The sequence below is a fragment of the Tachypleus tridentatus genome, chromosome 10 (assembly GCF_004210375.1).
Source record: "Tachypleus tridentatus isolate NWPU-2018 chromosome 10, ASM421037v1, whole genome shotgun sequence".
In the NCBI taxonomy this organism is placed as follows: Eukaryota; Metazoa; Arthropoda; class Merostomata; order Xiphosura; family Limulidae; genus Tachypleus; species Tachypleus tridentatus.
This window is the reverse complement of record NC_134834.1, coordinates 193,935,651-193,957,192: the sequence shown is the minus strand read 5'-3', so window position 1 is coordinate 193,957,192 and position 21,542 is coordinate 193,935,651. Positions and strand designations below refer to the sequence as shown.

General features: G+C 32.4%; 1 protein-coding gene across 1 annotated transcript in view; it reads left to right on the top strand.

Annotated features, from left to right (window-relative positions):
• Positions 1-21,542, top strand: part of LOC143227882 (cubilin-like) — a 42,584-nt gene that overhangs the window by 11,243 nt on the left and 9,799 nt on the right. Inside the window, exons 5-9 of the mRNA XM_076459235.1 lie at positions 12,714-12,950; positions 15,307-15,426; positions 16,260-16,547; positions 17,301-17,768; positions 20,894-21,040. Of these exons, the coding sequence (XP_076315350.1) occupies positions 12,714-12,950; positions 15,307-15,426; positions 16,260-16,547; positions 17,301-17,768; positions 20,894-21,040 (1,260 nt within the window). The remainder of the gene's footprint in view (positions 1-12,713; positions 12,951-15,306; positions 15,427-16,259; positions 16,548-17,300; positions 17,769-20,893; positions 21,041-21,542) is intronic.

The following is a 21,542-nucleotide window of genomic DNA, read 5'->3' as shown; positions in this document are numbered from 1 at the left end:
TCTACACTTTATTTGTTTCACTTCTAAAGGATCAAGTGACTCGGATATTTTTTATTATTCCAATTACTTTTTCCCACAAGTCACTGGTAAGATAAAAATGATTCCGCTCCTTATTTGATTCTCTTCTGATGGATCAAGTTACTTTGATATCCTTTATTATTTTAATTACTTTTTCCGAGTAGATACTGGTAAGTTAAAAATGATTCAACACTTTATTTGTTACACTTTAAAAAATCAAGTGTCTTGGATATCCTTATTATTCTAATTACTTTATCCCACAAAACACTGGTAAGTTAAAAATGATTCCACACTTTATTTCTTTTACTTGTGAGGTATCAAATGACTTGGATACTTTTTATTACTCTAAACACTTTCCCCAGAAGTCAATGGTAAGTTAAAAATGATTCTATATGTTATTCGTTTCACTTCTGAAAAATCAAGTGACTTGGATATTCTTTATTATTCTAATGACTTTCCTCCAAAAGAAACTGGTAAGTTTCAAATTATTCTACACTTTATTTGTTTCACTTCTAAGGATCAAGTGACTCGGATATTTTTTATTATTCCAATTACTTTTTCCCACAAGTCACTGGTGAGATAAAAATGATTCCGCTCCTTATTTGATTCTCTTCTGAAGGGTCAAGTTACTTTGATATCCTTTATTATTTTAATTACTTTTTCCGAGTAGATACTGGTAAGTTAAAAATGATTCAACACTTTATTTGTTTCACTTCTAAAAAATCAAGTGTCTTGGATATTCTTTATTATTCTAATCACTTTTTCCCAGAAGACACTGGGAAATTAAAAATGATTCCACAGTTTATTTGTTTCACTTCTTAAAGATGAAGTGACTTGAATATTTTTCATTATTCTAATCACTTTCCCACAGAAAACACTGGGAAGTTAAAATGATTCCACACTTTATTTGTTTCACTTCTGAAGGGTCAAATGACATAGATACTTTTTATTATTGTAATCACTTTCTCCCAGAAGACACTGGTAAGTTAAAAATGATTCCACACTTTATTTGTTTCACTTCTAAAGGATCAAGTGACTCGGATATTTTTTATTATTCTAATTACTTTTTCCCAGAAGTCACTGGTAAGTAAAAATGATTTCACAGTTTATTTGTTTCACTTCTGAAGGATGAAGTGACTCGGATATCCTTTATTATTCCAATTACTTTTTCCCAGAAGACACTGATAAGTTAAAATTAAAACATACTTTATTTGTTTCAATTCTGAAGCATCAAATCACTTAGATACTCTTTATTACTCTAATCACTTTTCCCCAAAAGACAATGGTAAGTTAAAAATGATTCCACACTCTATTTGTTTCACTTCTGAAAGATGAAGTGACTTGGATATTTTTTATTATTCTAATCACTTTCCCACAGAAGACACTGGTAAGTTAAAATGATCCCACACTTTATTTGTTTCATTTCTGAAGGGTCAAGTGACATAGATATTTTTTATTATTCTAATCACTTTTCCCCAGAAGACACTGGTACGTTAAAAATGATTCCATACTTTATTTGTTTCTCTTCTGAAAGAACAAGTGACTGGGAAATTTTTTATTATTCTAATTACTTTTTTAGAGAAGTCACTGGTAAGTTAAAAATAATTTCACAGTTTATTTGTTTCACTTCTGAAAGATCAAGTGACTTGGATATTTTTCATTATTCTAATAACTTTCCCCCGGAAGAAACTGTTAAGTTACAAATGACTCCACACTTTATTTGTTTCACTTCTGAAGGATCGAGTGATTCAGATATTCTTTATTATTCTAATTTCTTTTTCCCAGAAAACACTGGTAATTTAAAATCATTTCACACTTTATTTGTTTCACTTCTGAAGGGTCAAGTGACTCGGATATTTTTTATTATTCCAATTACTTTTTCCCACAAGTCACTGGTAAGATAAAAATGATTCCGCTCCTTATTTGATTCTCTTCTGATGGATCAAGTTACTTTGATATCCTTTATTATTTTAATTACTTTTCCGAGTAGATACTGGTAAGTTAAAAATGATTCAACACTTTATTTGTTACACTTTTAAAAAATCAAGTGTCTTGGATATCCTTTATTATTCTAATTACTTTATCCCACAAAACACTGGTAAGTTAAAAATGATTCCACACTTTATTTCTTTTACTTCTGAGGTATCAAATGACTTGGATACTTTTTATTACTCTAAACACTTTCCCCAGAAGTCAATGGTAAGTTAAAAATGATTCTATATGTTATTCGTTTCACTTCTGAAAAATCAAGTGACTTGGATATTCTTTATTATTCTAATGACTTTCCTCCAAAAGAAACTGGTAAGTTTCAAATTATTCTACACTTTATTTGTTTCACTTCTAAAGGATCAAGTGACTCGGATATTTTTTATTATTCCAATTACTTTTTCCCACAAGTCACTGGTAAGATAAAAATGATTCCGCTCCTTATTTGATTCTCTTCTGAAGGGTCAAGTTACTTTGATATCCTTTATTATTTTAATTACTTTTTCCGAGTAGATACTGGTAAGTTAAAAATGATTCAACACTTTATTTGTTTCACTTCTAAAAAATCAAGTGTCTTGGATATTCTTTATTATTCTAATCACTTTTTCCCAGAAGACACTGGGAAATTAAAAATGATTCCACACTTTATTTCTTTTACTTCTGAGGTATCAAATGACTTGGATACTTTTTATTACTCGAAACACTTTCCCCAGAAGTCAATGGTAAGTTAAAAATGATTCTATATGTTATTCGTTTCACTTCTGAAAAATCAAGTGACTTGGATATTCTTTATTATTCTAATGACTTTCCTTCAGAAGAAACTGGTATGTTAAGAATGATTCCACACTTTATTTGTTTCAGTTCTGAAGGTTCAAGTGACTTGGATATTCTTTATTACTGTAATCACTTTTACCCAGAAGACAATGGTAAGTTAAAAATGATACCACACTTTATTTGTTTCACTTCTGAAGGTTCAAGTGACTTGGATATTTTTTATTATTCTCATCACTTTCCTCCAGAAGTCACTAATAAGTTAAAAATGATTCCACACTTTATTTGTTTCACTTCTGAAGGATCAAGTGACTTGGATACTCTTTATCGCATCCCGGTCGCGATAAACATGCTCGCCCTTTCAGCCGTGGGGGCGTTATAATGTTGCGGTGAATCGCACTATTCGTTGGTAAAATGGTAGCCCAAGAGTTGACGGTGGGTGGTGATGACTAGCTGCCTTCCCTCTAGTCTTACACTCCTAAATTAGGGACGGCTAGCACAGATAGTGCGAAATTCAAAAACAAACAATACTCTCTTTTTTACTGATCACTTTCCCTAAGAAGAAACTGGTAAGTTAAAAATGATTCCACACTTCATTTGTTTCATTTCTAAAATATCAAATGACTCGGATACCCTATATTATTCTAATTACTTCTTTCCACAAAACACTGGTAAGTTAAGAATGATTCCACACTTTATTTCTTTCACTTCTGAAATGTCAACTGACTTGGATACTCTTTATTACTCTAATCACTTTCCCCCAGAAGACAATGGTAAAATAAAAATCATTCCACATGTTATTTGTTTCACTTCTAAAAAATCAAGTGTCTTGGATACTCTTTATTATTCTGATCACTTTCCCCCAGAAGAAACTGGTAAGTTACAAATGATTCCACACTTTAGTTGTTTCACTTCTAAAGGATCAAGTGATTCGGATATTTTTTATTACTCTAATTATTTTTTCCAGAAATCACTAGTAATATAAAAATGATTCCACGCTTTATTTGTTTCACTTTTGAAAAATCAAGTGACTCGGATATCATTCATTATTTTGATCACTTTTTACCAGAAGACACTGGTAAGTTAAAAATGATTCCACACTTTATTTGTTTCACTTCTGAAGGATCGAGTGATTCAGATATTCTTTATTACTGTAATCACTTTTCCCCAGAAGACAATGGTAAGTTAGAAATGATTCCACACTTTATTTGTTTCACTTCTGAAGGATCGAGTGATTCAGATATTCTTTATTATTTTAATTTCTTTTTCCCAGAAGACACTGGTAATTTAAAATCATTTCACACTTTATTTGTTTCACTTTTGAAGGGTCAAGTGACTTGGATATTTTTTATTATTCTAACCACTTTCCTCCAGAAGTCACTGGTAAGTTAAAAATTATTCTACTCTTTATTTGTTTCACTTCTGAATGATTATGTAGCTGTGATATTTTTTATTATTTTAATTACTTTTTCACAGAAATCAATGGTAAGTTCCAAATGATTCGACAGTTTATTTGTTTCACTTTCGAAGAATCAAGTGACTCGGATATTTTTTATTATTCTTATGACTTTCTCCCAGAAGACACTGGGAAGTTAAAAATGATCCCATACTTTATTTGTTTCACTTCTGAATGATTATGTAGCTGTGATGTTTTTCATTATTTTAATTACTTTTTCTCAGAAGACACTGGTAAGTTACAAATGATTCCACAATTTATTTGTTTCACTTCTGAAGGATCGAGTGATTCAGTTATTCTTTATTATTCTAATTTCTTTTTCCCAGAAGACACTTGTAATTTAAAATCATTTCATATTTTATTTGTTTCACTTCTGAAGGGTCAAGTGACATGTTTATTTTTTATTATATTAATCACTTTCCTCCAGAAGTCATTGGTAAGTTAAAAATGATTCCACACTTTATTTGTTTCACTTCTTAAAAATCAAGTGACTTGAATATTCTTTATTATTCTTATCACTTTCCCTTAAAAGAAACAGGTATGTTTTAAATAATTCTACACTTTATTTGTTTTACTTCTAAAGGATCAAGTGACTCGGATATTTTTTATTACTCTAATTACTTTTCCCACAAGTCACTGGTATGATAAAAATGATTCCTCTCTTTCTTTGATTCACTTCTGAAGGATCAAGTTACTTTGATATTGTTTATTATTTTAATTAATTTTTCCCAGTAGATACTGGTAAGTTAAAAATGATTCCACACTTTATTTGTTTCACTTCTGAAAAATTATGTGACTTGGATATTTTTTATTATTCTAATCACTTTTTCCCAGATGACTCTGGGAAATTAAAATTCATTCCACAGTTTATTTGTTTCACTTCTGAAGGATGAAATGACTTGGATATTTTTCATTATTCTAATCACTTTCCCCCAGAAGACACTGGTAAGTAAAAATGATTCCACACTTTATTTGTTTCACTATTGAAGGGTCAAGTGACTTGGATATTTTTTATTGTTCTAATCACTTTCTCCGAGAAGACACTGGTAAGTTAAAAATGAATCCACACTTATTTTGTTTCACTTTTTAAAAATCAAGTGACTAGAATATTCGTTACTATTCTAATCACTTTCCCGCAGAAGAAACTGATAAGTTACAAATGATTCCACACCTTATTTGTTTCACTTCTAGAGGATCAAGTGACTCGGATATTTTTTATTACTCTAATTACTTTTTCCCAGAAGTCAGTGGTAAGATAAAAATGATTCCACACTTTATTTGTTTCACTTCTGAAGGATCGAGTGATTCAGATATTCTTTATTATTCTAATTTCTTTTTCCCAGAAGACACTGGTAAATTAAAATCATTTCACACTTTATTTGTTTCACTTCTGAATGATTATGTAGCTGTGATATTTTTTATTATTTTAATTACTTTTTCACAGAAATCACTGGTAAGTTCAAAATGATTCGACAGTTTATTTGTTTCACTTCTGAAGAATGAAGTGACTCGGATATTTTTTATTATTCTTATGACTTTCTCCCAGAAGACACTGGGAAGTTTAAAATGATTCAAAACTTTATTTGTTTCACTTCTGAAAGATCAAGTGACTTGGATATTTTTCATTATTCTAATAATTTTCCCCAGAAGTCACTGGTAAGTAAAAATGATTCCACAATTTATTTGTTTCACTTCTGAATGATTATGTAGCTGTAATGTTTTTTATTATTTTAATTACTTTTTGTCAGAAGACACTGGTAAGTTACAAATGATTCCACAATTTATTTGTTTCACTTCTGAAGGATCGAGTGATTCAGATATTCTTTATTATTCTAATTTCTTTTTCCCAGAAGACACTTGTAATTTAAAATCATTTCATATTTTGTTTGTTTCACTTCTGAAGGGTCAAGTGACTTGTATATTTTTTATTATATTAATCACTTTCCTCCAGAAGTCATTGGTAAGTTAAAAATGATTCCACACTTTATTTGTTTCACTTCTTAAAAATCAAGTGACTTGAATATTCTTTATTATTCTTATCACTTTCCCTTAAAAGAAACAGGTATGTTTTAAATAATTCTACACTTTATTTGTTTTACTTCTAAAGGATCAAGTGACTCGGATATTTTTTATTACTCTAATTACTTTTCCCACAAGTCACTGGTATGATAAAAATGATTCCTCTCTTTCTTTGATTCACTTCTGAAGGATCAAGTTACTTTGATATTGTTTATTATTTTAATTAATTTTTCCCAGTAGATACTGGTAAGTTAAAAATGATTCCACACTTTATTTGTTTCACTTCTGAAAAATTATGTGACTTGGATATTCTTTATTATTCTAATCACTTTTTCCCAGATGACTCTGGGAAATTAAAATTCATTCCACAGTTTATTTGTTTCACTTCTTAAGGATGAAATGACTTGGATATTTTTCATTATTCTAATCACTTTCCCCCAGAAGACACTGGTAAGTAAAAATGATTCCACACTTTATTTGTTTCACTATTGAAGGGTCAAGTGATTTGGATATTTTTTATTGTTCTAATCACTTTCTCCGAGAAGACACTGGTAAGTTAAAAATGAATCCACACTTATTTTGTTTCACTTTTTAAAAATCAAGTGACTAGAATATTCGTTACTATTCTAATCACTTTCCCGCAGAAGAAACTGATAAGTTACAAATGATTCCACACCTTATTTGTTTCACTTCTAAAGGATCAAGTGACTCGGATATTTTTTATTACTCTAATTACTTTTTCCCAGAAGTCAGTGGTAAGATAAAAATGATTCCACACTTTATTTGTTTCACTTCTGAAGGATCGAGTGATTCAGATATTCTTTATTATTCTAATTTCTTTTTCCCAGAAGACACTGGTAAATTAAAATCATTTCACACTTTATTTGTTTCACTTCTGAATGATTATGTAGCTGTGATATTTTTTATTATTTTAATTACTTTTTCACAGAAATCACTGGTAAGTTCAAAATGATTCGACAGTTTATTTGTTTCACTTCTGAAGAATGAAGTGACTCGGATATTTTTTATTATTCTTATGACTTTCTCCCAGAAGACACTGGGAAGTTTAAAATGATTCAAAACTTTATTTGTTTCACTTCTGAAAGATCAAGTGACTTGGATATTTTTCATTATTCTAATAATTTTCCCCAGAAGTCACTGGTAAGTAAAAATGATTCCACAATTTATTTGTTTCACTTCTGAATGATTATGTAGCTGTAATGTTTTTTATTATTTTAATTACTTTTTGTCAGAAGACACTGGTAAGTTACAAATGATTCCACAATTTATTTGTTTCACTTCTGAAGGATCGAGTGATTCAGATATTCTTTATTATTCTAATTTCTTTTTCCCAGAAGACACTTGTAATTTAAAATCATTTCATATTTTATTTGTTTCACTTCTGAAGGGTCAAGTGACTTGGTTATTTTTTATTATTTTAATCACTTTCCTCCAGAAGTCATTGGTAAGTTAAAAATGATTCCACACTTTATTTGTTTCACTTCTTAAAAATCAAGTGACTTGAATATTCTTTATTTTTCTTATCACTTTCCCTTAAAGGAAACAGGTATGTTTTAAATAATTCTTCACTTTATTTGTTTTACTTCTAAAGGATCAAGTGACTCGGATATTTTTTATTACTCTAATTACTTTTCCCACATGTCATTGGTATGATAAAAATGATTCCGCTCTTTCTTTGATTCACTTCTGAAGGATCAAGTTACTTTGATATTGTTTATTATTTTAATTAATTTTTCCCAGTAGATACTGGTAAGTTAAAAATGATTCCACACTTTATTTGTTTCACTTCTGAAAAATTATGTGACTTGGATATTCTTTATTATTCTAATCACTTTCCCGCAGAAGAAACTGATAAGTTACAAATGATTCCACACCTTATTTGTTTCACTTCTAAAGGATCAAGTGACTCGGATATTTTTTATTACTCTAATTACTTTTTCCCAGAAGCCAGTGGTAAGATAAAAATGATTCCACTCTTTATTTGTTTCATTTTTGAAGTATCAAGTGACTGGGATATCCTTTATTATTTTAATTACTTTTTCCCAGAAGACACTGGTAAGTTAAAAATGATTCCACACTTTATTTGTTTCACTTCTTGAAAATCAAGTGACTTGAATATTCTTTATTATTCCAATCAATTTCTTCTCGGGAAAAGTGATTTCTTTTAACTTATCAGTGTTTTGTGGGAAAAAGCAAGTAGAAAAATAATAACATTCTTTATTTGTTTCACTTTTGAAAAATCATGAGACTCGGATATTCTTTATTATTTTAATTACTTTTCCCCAGAAGGCACTGGTTAGGTAAAAATGATTCCACACTTTATTTGTTTCACTTCTGAAGGGTCTAGTGACTTGGATATTTTTTATTATTCTAATCACTTTCCCCCAGAAGACACTGGTAATTTAAAAATGATTCCACACTTTATTTGTTTCACTTCTGAGTGATCATGTGACTTGGATATTTTTTATTATTCTAATCACTTTCCTCCAGATGTCAATGGTAAGTTAAAAATGATTCCACACTTTATTTGTTTCACTTCTTAAAAATCAGGTGACTTTAATTTTCTTTTTTATTCTAACCACTTCTTCACAGAAGAAACTGGTAAGTTACAAATGATTCCAAACTTTATTTGTTTCACTTCTAAAGGATCAAGTGATTCGGATATTTTTTATTACTCTTATTACTTTTTCCTAGAAGTCACTGGGATATTTTTATTTTTCTAATTACTCTTTCCCCGTAGTCACTGGTAAGTTAAAAATGATTCCACTTTTTATTTGTTTTACTTCTGAAGTATCAAATCACTTGAATATTCTTTATTACTCTAATCACTTTCTTCCAGAATACAATGGTAACTTAAAAATGATTTGACACTTTATTTGTTTCACTTCTGAAAAATCATGAGACTGGATATTCTTTATTATTTCAATTACTTTTCCCCAGGAGGCACTGGTAAGTTAAAAATGATTCCACACTTTATTTGTTTCATTTCTGAAGAATCGAGTGATTGAGATATTGTTTATTATTCTAATTTGTTTTTCGAAGAAGACACTGGTAATTTAAAATGATTCCACACTTTATTTTTTTTACTTCTGAATGATCATGTGACTGGGATATTCTTTATTATTGTAATTACTTTTTCACAGGAGTCACTGGTAAGTTAAAAATGATTCCACACTTTATTTGTTTCACTTCTTAGAAATCAAATGACTTGAACATTTATTATTATTCTAATCACTTTCCCCCAGAAGAAACTGGTAAGTTAAAAATGATTCCACACTTTATTTGTTTCACTTCCATAGGATTAAGTGACTCGTATATTTTTTATTACTTTAATTACTGTTTCTCAGAAGTCACTGGTAAGATAAAATGATTCCACACTTTATTTGTTTCACTTCTGAAGGTCAAGTGACTTGGATACTTTTTATTATTGTAATCACTTTCCCCCAGATGTCACTGGTAATTTAAAAATGATTCCACACTTTATTTGTTTCACTTCTGAAGGATCAAGTGACTTGGATATCCTTTATTAATCTAATCACTTTCCCCCAGAAGACACTGGTAAGTTATAAATGATTGCACACTTTTGTTGTTTCACTTCTGAAGGATCAAGTGACTTGGATATTCTTTATTATTCTAATCACTTTTTTCCAGAAGACACTGGTAGGTAAAAGATGATTCCACACTTTATGTGTTTTGCTTCAGATGGATAAGGTGACTTGGATATTTTTTATTATTCTAATCACTTTCCCCCATAAGACACTGGTAAGTTATAAATGATTCCACACTTTATTTGTTTCACTTCTGAAGGATCAAGTGACTTGGATATTCTTTATTATTCTAATATTTTTCTTCCAGAAGAAACTGGTAAGTTAAAAATGATTCCTCACTTTGTTTTTTCCTTTTTTGAAGGATCAAGTGACTCGGATATACTTTATTATTCTAATTATGTTTTTCCAGAGAACACTAGTAAGTTAATAATGATTCCACACTTTATTTCTTTCACTTCTGAAGTATCAAATAACTTGGATACTCTTTATTACTCTGATCTATTTCCTTTAGTAGACAATGGTAAGTTAAAAATGATTTCACACTTTATATGTGTCACTTGTGAATTATCAAGTGACTTGGATGTTCTTTATTATTCTCATCACTTTCTTCCAGAAGAAGCTGGTATGTTAAAAATGATTCCACATTTCACTTCTGAAAAATCAAGTGACTCAGATATTTTTTATTATTCTAATTACTTTTTCGCAGAAGAAACTGGTAAGTTAAAATGATTCCACACTTTTTTTGTTTTACTTCTGAAGAATGAAGTGACTTGGATATTCTTTAGTATTCTAATTTCCGGTACGTTAAAAATCGCTTTTTACTTTTTTCGTTCTTCCCCCATTTTCTTTCTGAATTATTAAATGGATTTGCTTATTATCCATTCACCAGTTATAAAATTAGAGAATGTAAGTATTCAGGATGACAGATGTTTCTTCACACTCGAGCTAAGCTATACTTTGTTCCCAAAAAATAAATACAAGTTTACTGTGGAAAATACATTTTAAGTTTATTTCGCACTTATATCAGTGTTGGTTATATTTAAGCATGAATTAAAAGCTTCAGAGGATAACATTTCTTTTTCTGAATGTATATTATAGTTGTTTATTTTCAAGTACCCCCTCTAGTGGTACAGCAGTTCGAGGGCTGTTCAAAAAATACGCGGACTGTAGTCATAAAACAAAATGAACTTTATTTAGAAGTTACAGGTCTGGAATTCCTTCAAAGTACTCTCCTCCCCAACGCACACACTTATCCCAACGGTGTTTCAAATTGTTGAAATAGTCCTGGTACGCTTCTTTTGTAATGTCCTCCAGCTCCTTCGTCGCATTTGCCTTAATCTCGGGAATCGTCTCAAATCTTCTTCCTTTCAAGGGTCTTTTGAGTTTGAGGAACAAGAAACAATCGCAAGGAGCAAGGTCAGGTGAGTAGGGGGGGAAGAACAGTGATCGAGTGTTTGGCCAATAACTCACGAGTTCTGAGGCACAAATTTCGCAGCAACGCGGTGCATCTTCAATTTTTCGGTCAAAATCTCGTAACAAGATCCAACTGATATCCTACACTCTCAGCAAGCTCCCTGACAGTCAGACGTCGATTTGCCCGCACCAGGGTGTTGATTTTGTCGACGTGTGGGTTGTCAGTTGACGTGGAAGGACGTCCAGGACGCTCATCATCTTCAATGAATTGTCGACCATCCTTAAAACGTTCATGCCACTTAAAACATGCCGTACGCTTCATAGCAACATCACCGTAAGCCGTGTTAAGCATTGCAAAAGTTTCAGTCGCAGATTTTCCAAGTTTAACACAAAATTTCACAGCAAGTCGTTGCTCCTTCAAGTCATTCATTCTGAAATCCGCCAAACGAAAAAATCGCACTTCACTTAAAACCGCGTAGCTAATACACAAATAAAGATATCTGCAGTCGGGAAATGGTGTCGTAATCAGCTGATCTGTGCAAACCTAGCGACACCAAGCGGATTACCCTGGAACCAACTGGAGCCTCGCAATTCAAACAGTCCGAGTATTTTTTGAACAGACCTCGTATGTCAACTGACTTACAACTTTAGAGACCGGATTTCGATACCCGTGTTGGGAAAAGCACAAATAACCCATTATATAGCTTTGTGCTTAATTGCAAACAAACTTACAGCAGTGAACTAAAAGCGATGTGCTCTCATTCTGAATAGATCTTTAGGTGTCACTAGAAGTTTAAGGGGTGAAAGTTCCCTTTGTGAATGAATCTGTAGGGTTCTTATAGTTGTGACTGGAAGCTTTAAGGGGTGAAAGCTCCGTTTTTGAATGAATTTATAGGATGCTTATAGGTGTGACTAGAAGCTTTATAGAGCTGAAAATTCCTGTTCTGAATAAATCTGTAGGGTATCTACAGATGTGAACGAGAAGCTTCATGTCCTTATTCCACACAGATATTTAGGTGAGGTTAGAATATTGAATGAATAACAGTGTTCTCCTGGATGGGTCTCAGGTGATTTGTAGATGTGACTAGAAGATATGAGGGCTGACAGTTTTCTGTATGACTGTCTTCGTACATCTTTGTTTACTCACACGTTTTCCAATGAAGCTAAAAAAGTAATATACTCCCCTAAAGAGAAACACAATAGGAACTTACATTATATACTCTTGAAGCACAGTGTTATAAATATATATTACACTTTTTGTGTTAACAAACATCTGAACCTTTCGTGCATACCTTAAAACCAATGAAGAATGAACGGTAAAAATGATATATTACAAAACATTTATGACTATTTAACTTCGGTAAATATATTCATCTTCGACAAGTTTTCTTAAAATATCATTACTGACCATCATTTTGATACAAACTCATTGAATCATTTTAAGAGTATAATCGTTTTAGTTATTGTGTTTTCTGTTCCAGAGTCTTGTGATGAGACACATGATGCTCTCAACGGTGTCATACAGAGTAAAGGATATCCTAGAAATTACCATGACAACCTTGTTTGTACGTATCGCTTCAGGCCGCAGCCAGGGTACTGCAGCGTAGTACTCAGTTTCTCTGACTTTGAACTTGAACCTTCCAGAGGCCGTTGTGAACAAGATTATCTCGAAATCAATGGTGTTCGTTATTGCGGAAAACAACTAAAAGGAGATACGCGTATGTTTTGGTGTATTATTCTGACTTGATGTTTGCAAAAAATGGTTTTCATTATTGAAATATTTTTTGTTTGTTTTTATACTTGAAATGAATCAAGATTTCCCATTGGTTAGCTTGATAACTTATAGTTTCAAAACTCAAAGTTCGATCCTTACAGTGGACACAACACAAGGCAGAAACGCGAGTTGAATAATTCAGTTGAAGTTTTAACAACTAAATTATGAAGACATTGAATTCGAATAAATTTTATAGCAAGCGTAGAATATATATATGTAATAGAGTCAACATTTCATATTTACAAAAAAAATAGCATACAAAAATATAATTTATAACCTAAGCACATAAAAGAAGCATGCCATAAGGTTATATTATGGAAAGATTATTATCTAATTTGCAGTAAATTTAAAATCCATGACTTGCTTTTACAGGTTCATAGGTTCATATAGCTTTTTGTATGAAAATTAGCTACATATACAAATAAGAGTGGAAATTAAGACAACATTTCTTCTCTCGACCCTGGAATGTATCGGCAAAATAGGCTTGAGAGCCAAAGTGTTCATTTTACTGTCTTAACTGACACGCATTAATTAACTTTTGATTTTATTGAGGAAGCAGTATTGCGTCCCAGCCAATAAGTGGCCCTTTAAAACAAAAATAGAGTACGACTCACCAGTGGGTTGTGTCGGTCTTACTGGAAGACTATCGCGACCCATCGATGGGTCGCGTGGGAGCCAACATGCTAAATTATGTATTATGTTTTGAGAACAGTTTGTGAGAATATCTCTACTGAAAGCATTATACACATTATTAATGAGTGTATTTTTCACACAATGGTAAACTTTTGCTTAACATAAAATGTATTTTCTGTTATTATAAATGAAGTAATTCATTTGATGGCACAACAAAGCATCAATATTATTTTATAAGACGCTACAGGCGAGTATGGTTATAGAAATGTAAACTCAAATAAAGATTCCGCGTACATTTAATTTGGTTTAAACGTGGCCTAGTGATTAGAGATCGAAGGTTCATGGCTCATGTCCCGCTATCGCAAAATCGTGCTCTGCTCTTTGGGGCCGTTGGCACATCTTTATAACGACGACTTAAATGCCTGTATCCTGTGAAAAATACATGAGTATCCAAAGTGTTGACGGTAGGTGTTGATCGCTAGTTCACAAGTTTCAAATTAAGAATGGTATGTGTAGATAACCTCGGTGTTGCTTTAACGAAAATCTTAAATAAACAAAGCATTTTCATTCTATTTTCAATTACATCATAACATTAAAGGGAATTTCGAAAAAAAATATTCCCTTCCAATGATTCAGGGGAACACATATATTAGTGTTATTATTGTTAAGATCTCTAACAATGATTCGGTAACACACACAGTAGTGTTATTATTGTTAAGTTCTCTAATAATGATTCGGAGACACACACAGTAGTGTTATTATTATTAAGTTCTCTAACAATGATTCGGAGACACACACAGTAGTGTTATTATTGTTAAGATCTCTAACAATAATTCGGGAATACACACAGTAGTGTTATTATTGTTAAGTTACCTAACAGTGATTCGGGGACACACACAGTAGTGTTATTATTGTTAGGATCTCTAACAATGATTCGGGAACACACACAGTAGTGTCGTTACTGTTAAGTTCTCTAACAGTGATTCGGTGACACACACAGTAGGGTTCTTATTGTTAAGTTCTCTAACAGTGATTCGGTGACACACACAGTAGTGTTATTATTGTTAAGTTCTCTAATAATGATTCGGAGACACACACAGTAGTGTCGTTACTGTTAAGTTCTCTAACGTGATTCGGTGACACACACAGTAGTGTTCTTATTGTTAAGTTCTCTAACAGTGTTTCGGTGACACACACAGTAGTGTTATTATTGTTAAGATCTCTAACAATGATTCGGGAACACACACAGTAGTGTTATTATTGTTATGCTATCTAACAGTGATTCGGGGACACACACAGTAGTGTTATTATTGTTAAGTTATCTAACAGTGATTCGGGGACACAAACAGTAGTGTCGTTACTGTTACGTTCTCTAACAATGATTCTAGGAGGACATTATTTCTATTATTGTTATATTCTGTAGTATGTAACTTGTGTGTTTTAATGTATAACTTTATTCCAGCCTTCTCTTTTCTCTCTGTTTTTCTTTTAACATCCAATCATTTCCATTAGTTTGATTTTTTTCATTATTGATAACTACGTTCTACAAGCTACTGTGGTAGAGAACACGTTATTTTACAGGGCAGTTAGCACAAAGTGAGTCAATCAAGTGCTCATCAAATATTTTATTTTTTTCGTGAAATGCTTCAGTATTTTATTTCTTTCAGGAACGTTGAGGATTTACGCTGAGAAGCGTGAAGGATTTGTCCAATTTGTCACGAACCAGCGATTCACAGATCGGGGGTTCAAAGCTTTTTTCCATCAAGCTCTTTGTTCTACTGACGAACGTGAGTTTGATGTGCAATAAAAGTTGATGTTTTGTTTCTGAAATTATTTTTTGTAAGAATTAATTAATTTTGTCTATGTTTTAACGCCGAAGATTGATTATATAATGATGGACATTACAGATCCTTGACATATATTATTCCGGCAACGCTCGTCTTATTGGAAAGCCAATAACACTTAAAGGTGGAATACAATGGTCGAAAATCTTATTGTAACAGCTAGTAATGTAGGTACTGCTTTAAATACTTCAGCCCATTGCTTTACAATATAAAAAATTTTATACAAATACAGAAATAACATAAAACAATTTACAAAGGGCTCTCAATATTACATTTTGTACCTATTTTGTTAATTTGGAAAACAAATGTTAAAATGACTTCCTTCATAGCAGTTACGATAGTATGGCTTCAACTGACATATAATATTGAAAATAAAGAAGAAAGACTTCACAGAATGTTATTCGAAATATTGAACATTATTTAGTGTTACAAACACTAAAAGAATTCAACGGTAAAAGAGTAAATTCGGAAGGTTTCGTCAGCCAGCAAATAGGTTATTGCTCTAACATTTTGACGTTACACATTTAGGTCAGAATTCTTTTGTAGATATAGAGTGGTGTGTCTAAGTGCTTATTAAAGGTACGCGTAAGAGATCGTGTTATAATTTTTTATAGTTTATGATAATTACAGTTGTGATAGTACTTAAGTATATAATTAACTAAATACAGCCTTAAAATTGATGACGTTTTCAAGGCATATATTTATTTTTTTCCTTTAATTCACTGTTTTTTATTTGATAAGACCAGGGAAATATAAACCAATATTATCTTTTTTAGCTTTTACCACTTACCCCCTTATAACACCATCTGTTACGCTTAAAACGGAAAACTCCTGTGAACTCTTGTATACCTCTTCGAACTTTGAACTTACAAGCCCAAATTATCCTAGTCATTATGGGAACAATCTCGACTGCCTCTACACTATTCTTCGGATAAACAGTCAGATATGCAAGCTTCGGATGACATTCAATTCATTTGATGTCGAAACAAGTAATGGCTGTCAGTATGACTTCCTGAAGATAGAGGATGAACCATTATGTGGGATTCTGCCAATAAATTCTGTCAGTATGTTCTGTATAATTGCCTTTCCTGTTTTGTCACTCTGGTTAACTTCAATAACATTAGGTCTCCACATATTTGGGTTTCATAATTATTTGTAATTTTTGTCTTCATAATTATCTTAAAATTGTGCTTAAACAGCTTTAACAAGATTATGGAATTTACAATATTTACGTCGTTTAATGCAAGGCTACATTACGCTATCCACTGTGTCTACCACGGGGAATCGAACCAGGATTTTAGAGTTGTAAATGCTTAGGCTTACCCCTATCCCTTCGGGGGGTGAAAAATATTAAATAGGAGAGAGATTAAATAAACTTTCCATTTTTACGATTAGCGTACTGTGAATTTACACTAATCATGAATATATTTATTTTATATCTTATCTAAACTATTAAATCTATTGAAATTTATTCAGATTCAATCACTATCTAGTTTATTATGCGATTCGTTTATTATTATCCAAATGAAATATCACTGCAAAACACAGCTGACTTATTTTGTTTCAGAAAATGTGTTCTTGTAAGAATGTATTCGTCCCTCGGTGGGACAGACGTAAGCTTATGGACCTATAACTCCAAAATCTGGGGCTCGATTCCCTGCAATGGACACAGAATATAGCTTAATGTGGCTCTGCTCTAAAGCAACAACCAAGAATGTAGTCTTTGTTTTTTTAGGGTTTTTTAATAAGATCAATAACTACATTTCCGTGAAGTTTTATAGATTATTTTCCATTCACTTAAATGCCTTTTCTTTCAGGAGAATACAACTTTCAAAACTTTGAATTTGTGGTACGTTTCCACTCTGATCCAGCTAATACCAGACCAGGATTTAAAATACACGTCCAGCAGTTGGACTGTCATCCAACTTCTCCAGAGCGGTTGGACCCTCATCTTTCAACCTCTCAGGCTCATAGCCAGCCGTTACCTACAATAGCACCCACACTTCCCCAACCTGAAAGCCTTCCTACTACTCCACCCACTTCAACAGTAGGTTGCAACGAAGTTGTTACCCGTCCGTATTTTGAGTTGTATAGCGTTAATTACCCCGATCTTTACCCCAACAACTTAAACTGTCGATATAGCATCAAGCGTTTCAATGAAAGCGTGTGTCGACTAAAACTCGTCCTGGTTCGGTTCGATTTGGAACCCAGTACACACTGTCAGTTTGATTATTTGTCTATTGATAATGAAAAACTTTGTGGACACCTACCACGAAACAGTATCCGTAAGTTCCTTTTATTTTTATATCTGAATGTTCTTTCTCAACATTTGTGATATATGTTGTCATTAAGGAGGTGTCTTCGATCTTACCCTCTATAAAAATACACCGAAAAGAAAATTTCAATTACAAAAAAGCAAATTAACAAGAATATCAAAAAGTACTGGAAAAATCTACTACCCATCAAAATAACTCAAACAGCCGAAAACCAATTCGAAATATCACAGATAAATACTGTCAAGTAATCACGGAGTGTTTTCAAAAGCCGCCAAACAAACAATACCACTAATCAATAGAAAACAATAAACCACGGTTGGAAACCACACACCCAACTAATAACACTTTTTAAACAACGAAGACAACTAGGGATACAGTATATAGAAACGAGAGACGGAGAAATTAAAACGCAGATAAACACAATAAGAAATAAAATACGAACAGAAATTAAATTATTAAAGAACAATGGGACAACATCTGCTCCAAGTTAAATAAAAAATAGATCCCAAACAATTCTGATCACACCTAAAAAAACTCTCAAATAGAGAAAGTAAAACAAGAATATACCTACCACTACAATACCATAACATACACAAACTCAGTGAAAACAGAGGCCTTCAAACAACATTTACAAAACACATCATGCACTAGACACGAATACTTATTTTTATAATAAAGTAAACGACTACATAACAAACAATACAGAATTATTTAAACAATACTTCCCAGCTGACACAAGCGACTTCACAACTAAGATGTTAACAAGGAAAATAACTGAACAAAGACTCAGAGAAGCAATCACAACGACAAAAAAACAAAAACAAAGCTCCAGGAGAAGATGGAATACAAGCTACCCTACTCAAAAAAAGCACCCTGAAATTATTTTAACACCTAACACCAATCTTCAACCTATCACTAAACTTTGGATATAACCAAGTTTCTTGGAAGCATGCAAGTGTATTAATGTTCCATAAAATAGAAAAGCCAGTAAATAAACCGAATAGCTACCGTCCAATCGCCTGCATAGGCAAAATTCTCGAACGAATAATCAGCAATAGACTTTTCACATCAAAATACCCCCTGAAGTACAAAATGGACTCAGAAAATTCAGACCAACAACCAATCACTTAGTTAGACTAACTAAATCAATAGTAGATAAGTTTAATAAAAGCAAATGCACTGTCGCATGCTTTCTCGACATCGAGAAAGTTTTAAACACTCTATGGTACAACGGTCTCCGGTCCCGAACGACAGAAATGGAGCAAATCGTGGAATTATTTGTTAGCTCCCACACTTTTAGGAAAGCAGAAAATGCAGAATAACTGTTGAGAGTACCTTCTCAGAGTACCTTCTCAGAGTTATTTACTCCAGAGGCAGGTGTTCATCAGGGAGGGTTAGTTAGCCTTATCCTTTTTATCATGTATGTTAACAATATGCCTCTGAATGATCTAAATCATGGATGCTCATCACAGTTCGCTGATGATGTAGCAGCTTGGAAAAGTGGCCCCACACCATCAATAGCAACTCCAATTAAATAGAATAAGTGAGTACTGTCAAAAATATGGAATTAAAATTAACAAACCAAAAAAAAAAACAACCAGTGGTATTCACAAAATTAGCCAAACACAAAAAAGAACAAACAAAGCTATTATATGAACGGAATGATTTTCCAGAGTGTTACATCTGATAAATTTCTAGAATTAACATATGACTCAAACATCACGTGAGCAAACCACCTAAATAATATTAGAATCAAAATTTGCCAAAGAAGAAACTGTACTAGGAGTCTAACTGGTTAAAAACATTTACAAACATACATTCGACCTGTAATTGACTTTGCAGCCCCGGTGTGGGTAAACGTTAACATCAAAACTAGTACAAACCAAACTACGAATAATACAAAAAAGACTAGTCAACAACAGCATATGAAGTCCCGAAAACAACTTTCTTTAATTTCATGCACAAATATTCAAACACAGAAACAGTAACAGATAGACTCCTACATAACACTCTAAATTATTTCGAGAAAACAATTGTTATGCGAACTAGACAAATACTGTATACATGATGGTATTAATCTTAAGCAACGAATACTGTATACATTATGGTGATAGTCCTAAGCACCTCTTCCCAGTGAATATATATAAAACACAACAATAGTTATATTATTTTGAATTTCGCGCAAAGCAACTCAAGGGATATCTGTGCTAGCTGCCCGTAATTTAGCAGTGTAAGCCTAGAGGGAAGGCAGCTAGTCATCACCACCCACCGCCAACTCTTGAGCTGCTCTTTTACCTACGAATAGTGGGATTGACCGCAAATTATAACGCTCCCACGGCTGAAAGAGCGAGCATGTTTGGTGCAAGCGGGATTCGAACCCGCGACCCTCAGACTAGGGGTCGAATGACTTAACCCACCTGGCTATGCCGGGCCGATAGTTACAGATTTAATTTTGAACATTATAATGTGTATATGAAAATGTAAATGTAAGATATTATAGAGCTGTTTATGAGAAGTAATATCTCTACAGGATTGTATCTGTAAACAATAAACGGACATTGTCCTGAGAGAGGCCAGAATAAGCATTTCTAAGTACGTTCATCAGATGCTGTGCATCAATCTACAGAAGGAAGGAAGAGGTCAATGAACCTGACCATCCGGGTCTTTATATCCAAGTCCCGACGCAACGTGATATTGGGTCAACCAAAGTTAGCCGAGGCAGGGGGAGGGACTAATCACTAGAGTCACGTCCCTCTATCTGTCGAAATAGAAACTTAACTTAGGCGTGTGTTCATTTTTTCTATGTACGAAAACATTATATTTCACCTTGTGGAGATGAACTAAACACGATCTGTTTTTTTTAATTATTTCTCTTCATAAAAACCACTCATTGTTGCAAACGACAAATTGACTCATTATTTAAATTATCTATAGAAATATTTGTTGTTGACTTCCTAAGTTATTTTTACTGGAAAAATATACTGTTATATTGTATGTTTAAATGATTCTTAATATCAAATGACAGGTTGTAAACTTTTCTACAATGGTATAAAGTGCAAACCATGTTTGATAGCTCTAAACCCCTTTTACAGTACTTCTATACAAATAGTAACGTAATGTATATTTCTATGAAGGTAACTATCAGTTATCGTCATCCGAGAAACACGTTTACTTCCGATCTGATGAAAGGGCTCGAGGACAAGGCTTTATAATCAAGGGGCAGCAAGTAATTTGCCCAGGACATTCTGCTGGCCCAAGTCCAAGCCCACCATTTGAGCTTCGTAAGTATGGCTAACTTCAGAAACATAGCATATTATTTGATTCGCTATAAAACACGTATACTGTGTTGTTTATTATAAATATCATTCAGCATGCGATGCAAAGAATGTTTGGAATATTTCACATAAAATGTGAGAGAACTATGGCTTTAAACGTATACAAAAGACAGATAAAAGTATCTTATGTGAATTGGCAATTGTTATGAAGACTTGAAAATTTTTCATATGATATCGCGAATAAAATGGATAGTAGGAGTTATAGAGAAAAGTTTGTTATCGTTAAGGAATGATATACACGAAACAACAATGGAACTAAGTAAAAGTTATAAGAAAGAATTATGTTATCGTTAGGGAATGGTATTCATGATACAATTATGGAGTTATGTTATTATTTCAAAATAGCAGATGTTAATAAAGGTCACAATAAGATTGGTATTTTGCATCTCAGTCGCTGAACAAGTCCTCGAATAACAAATACATGAATCCAAAAAATGTTTAAATTAAT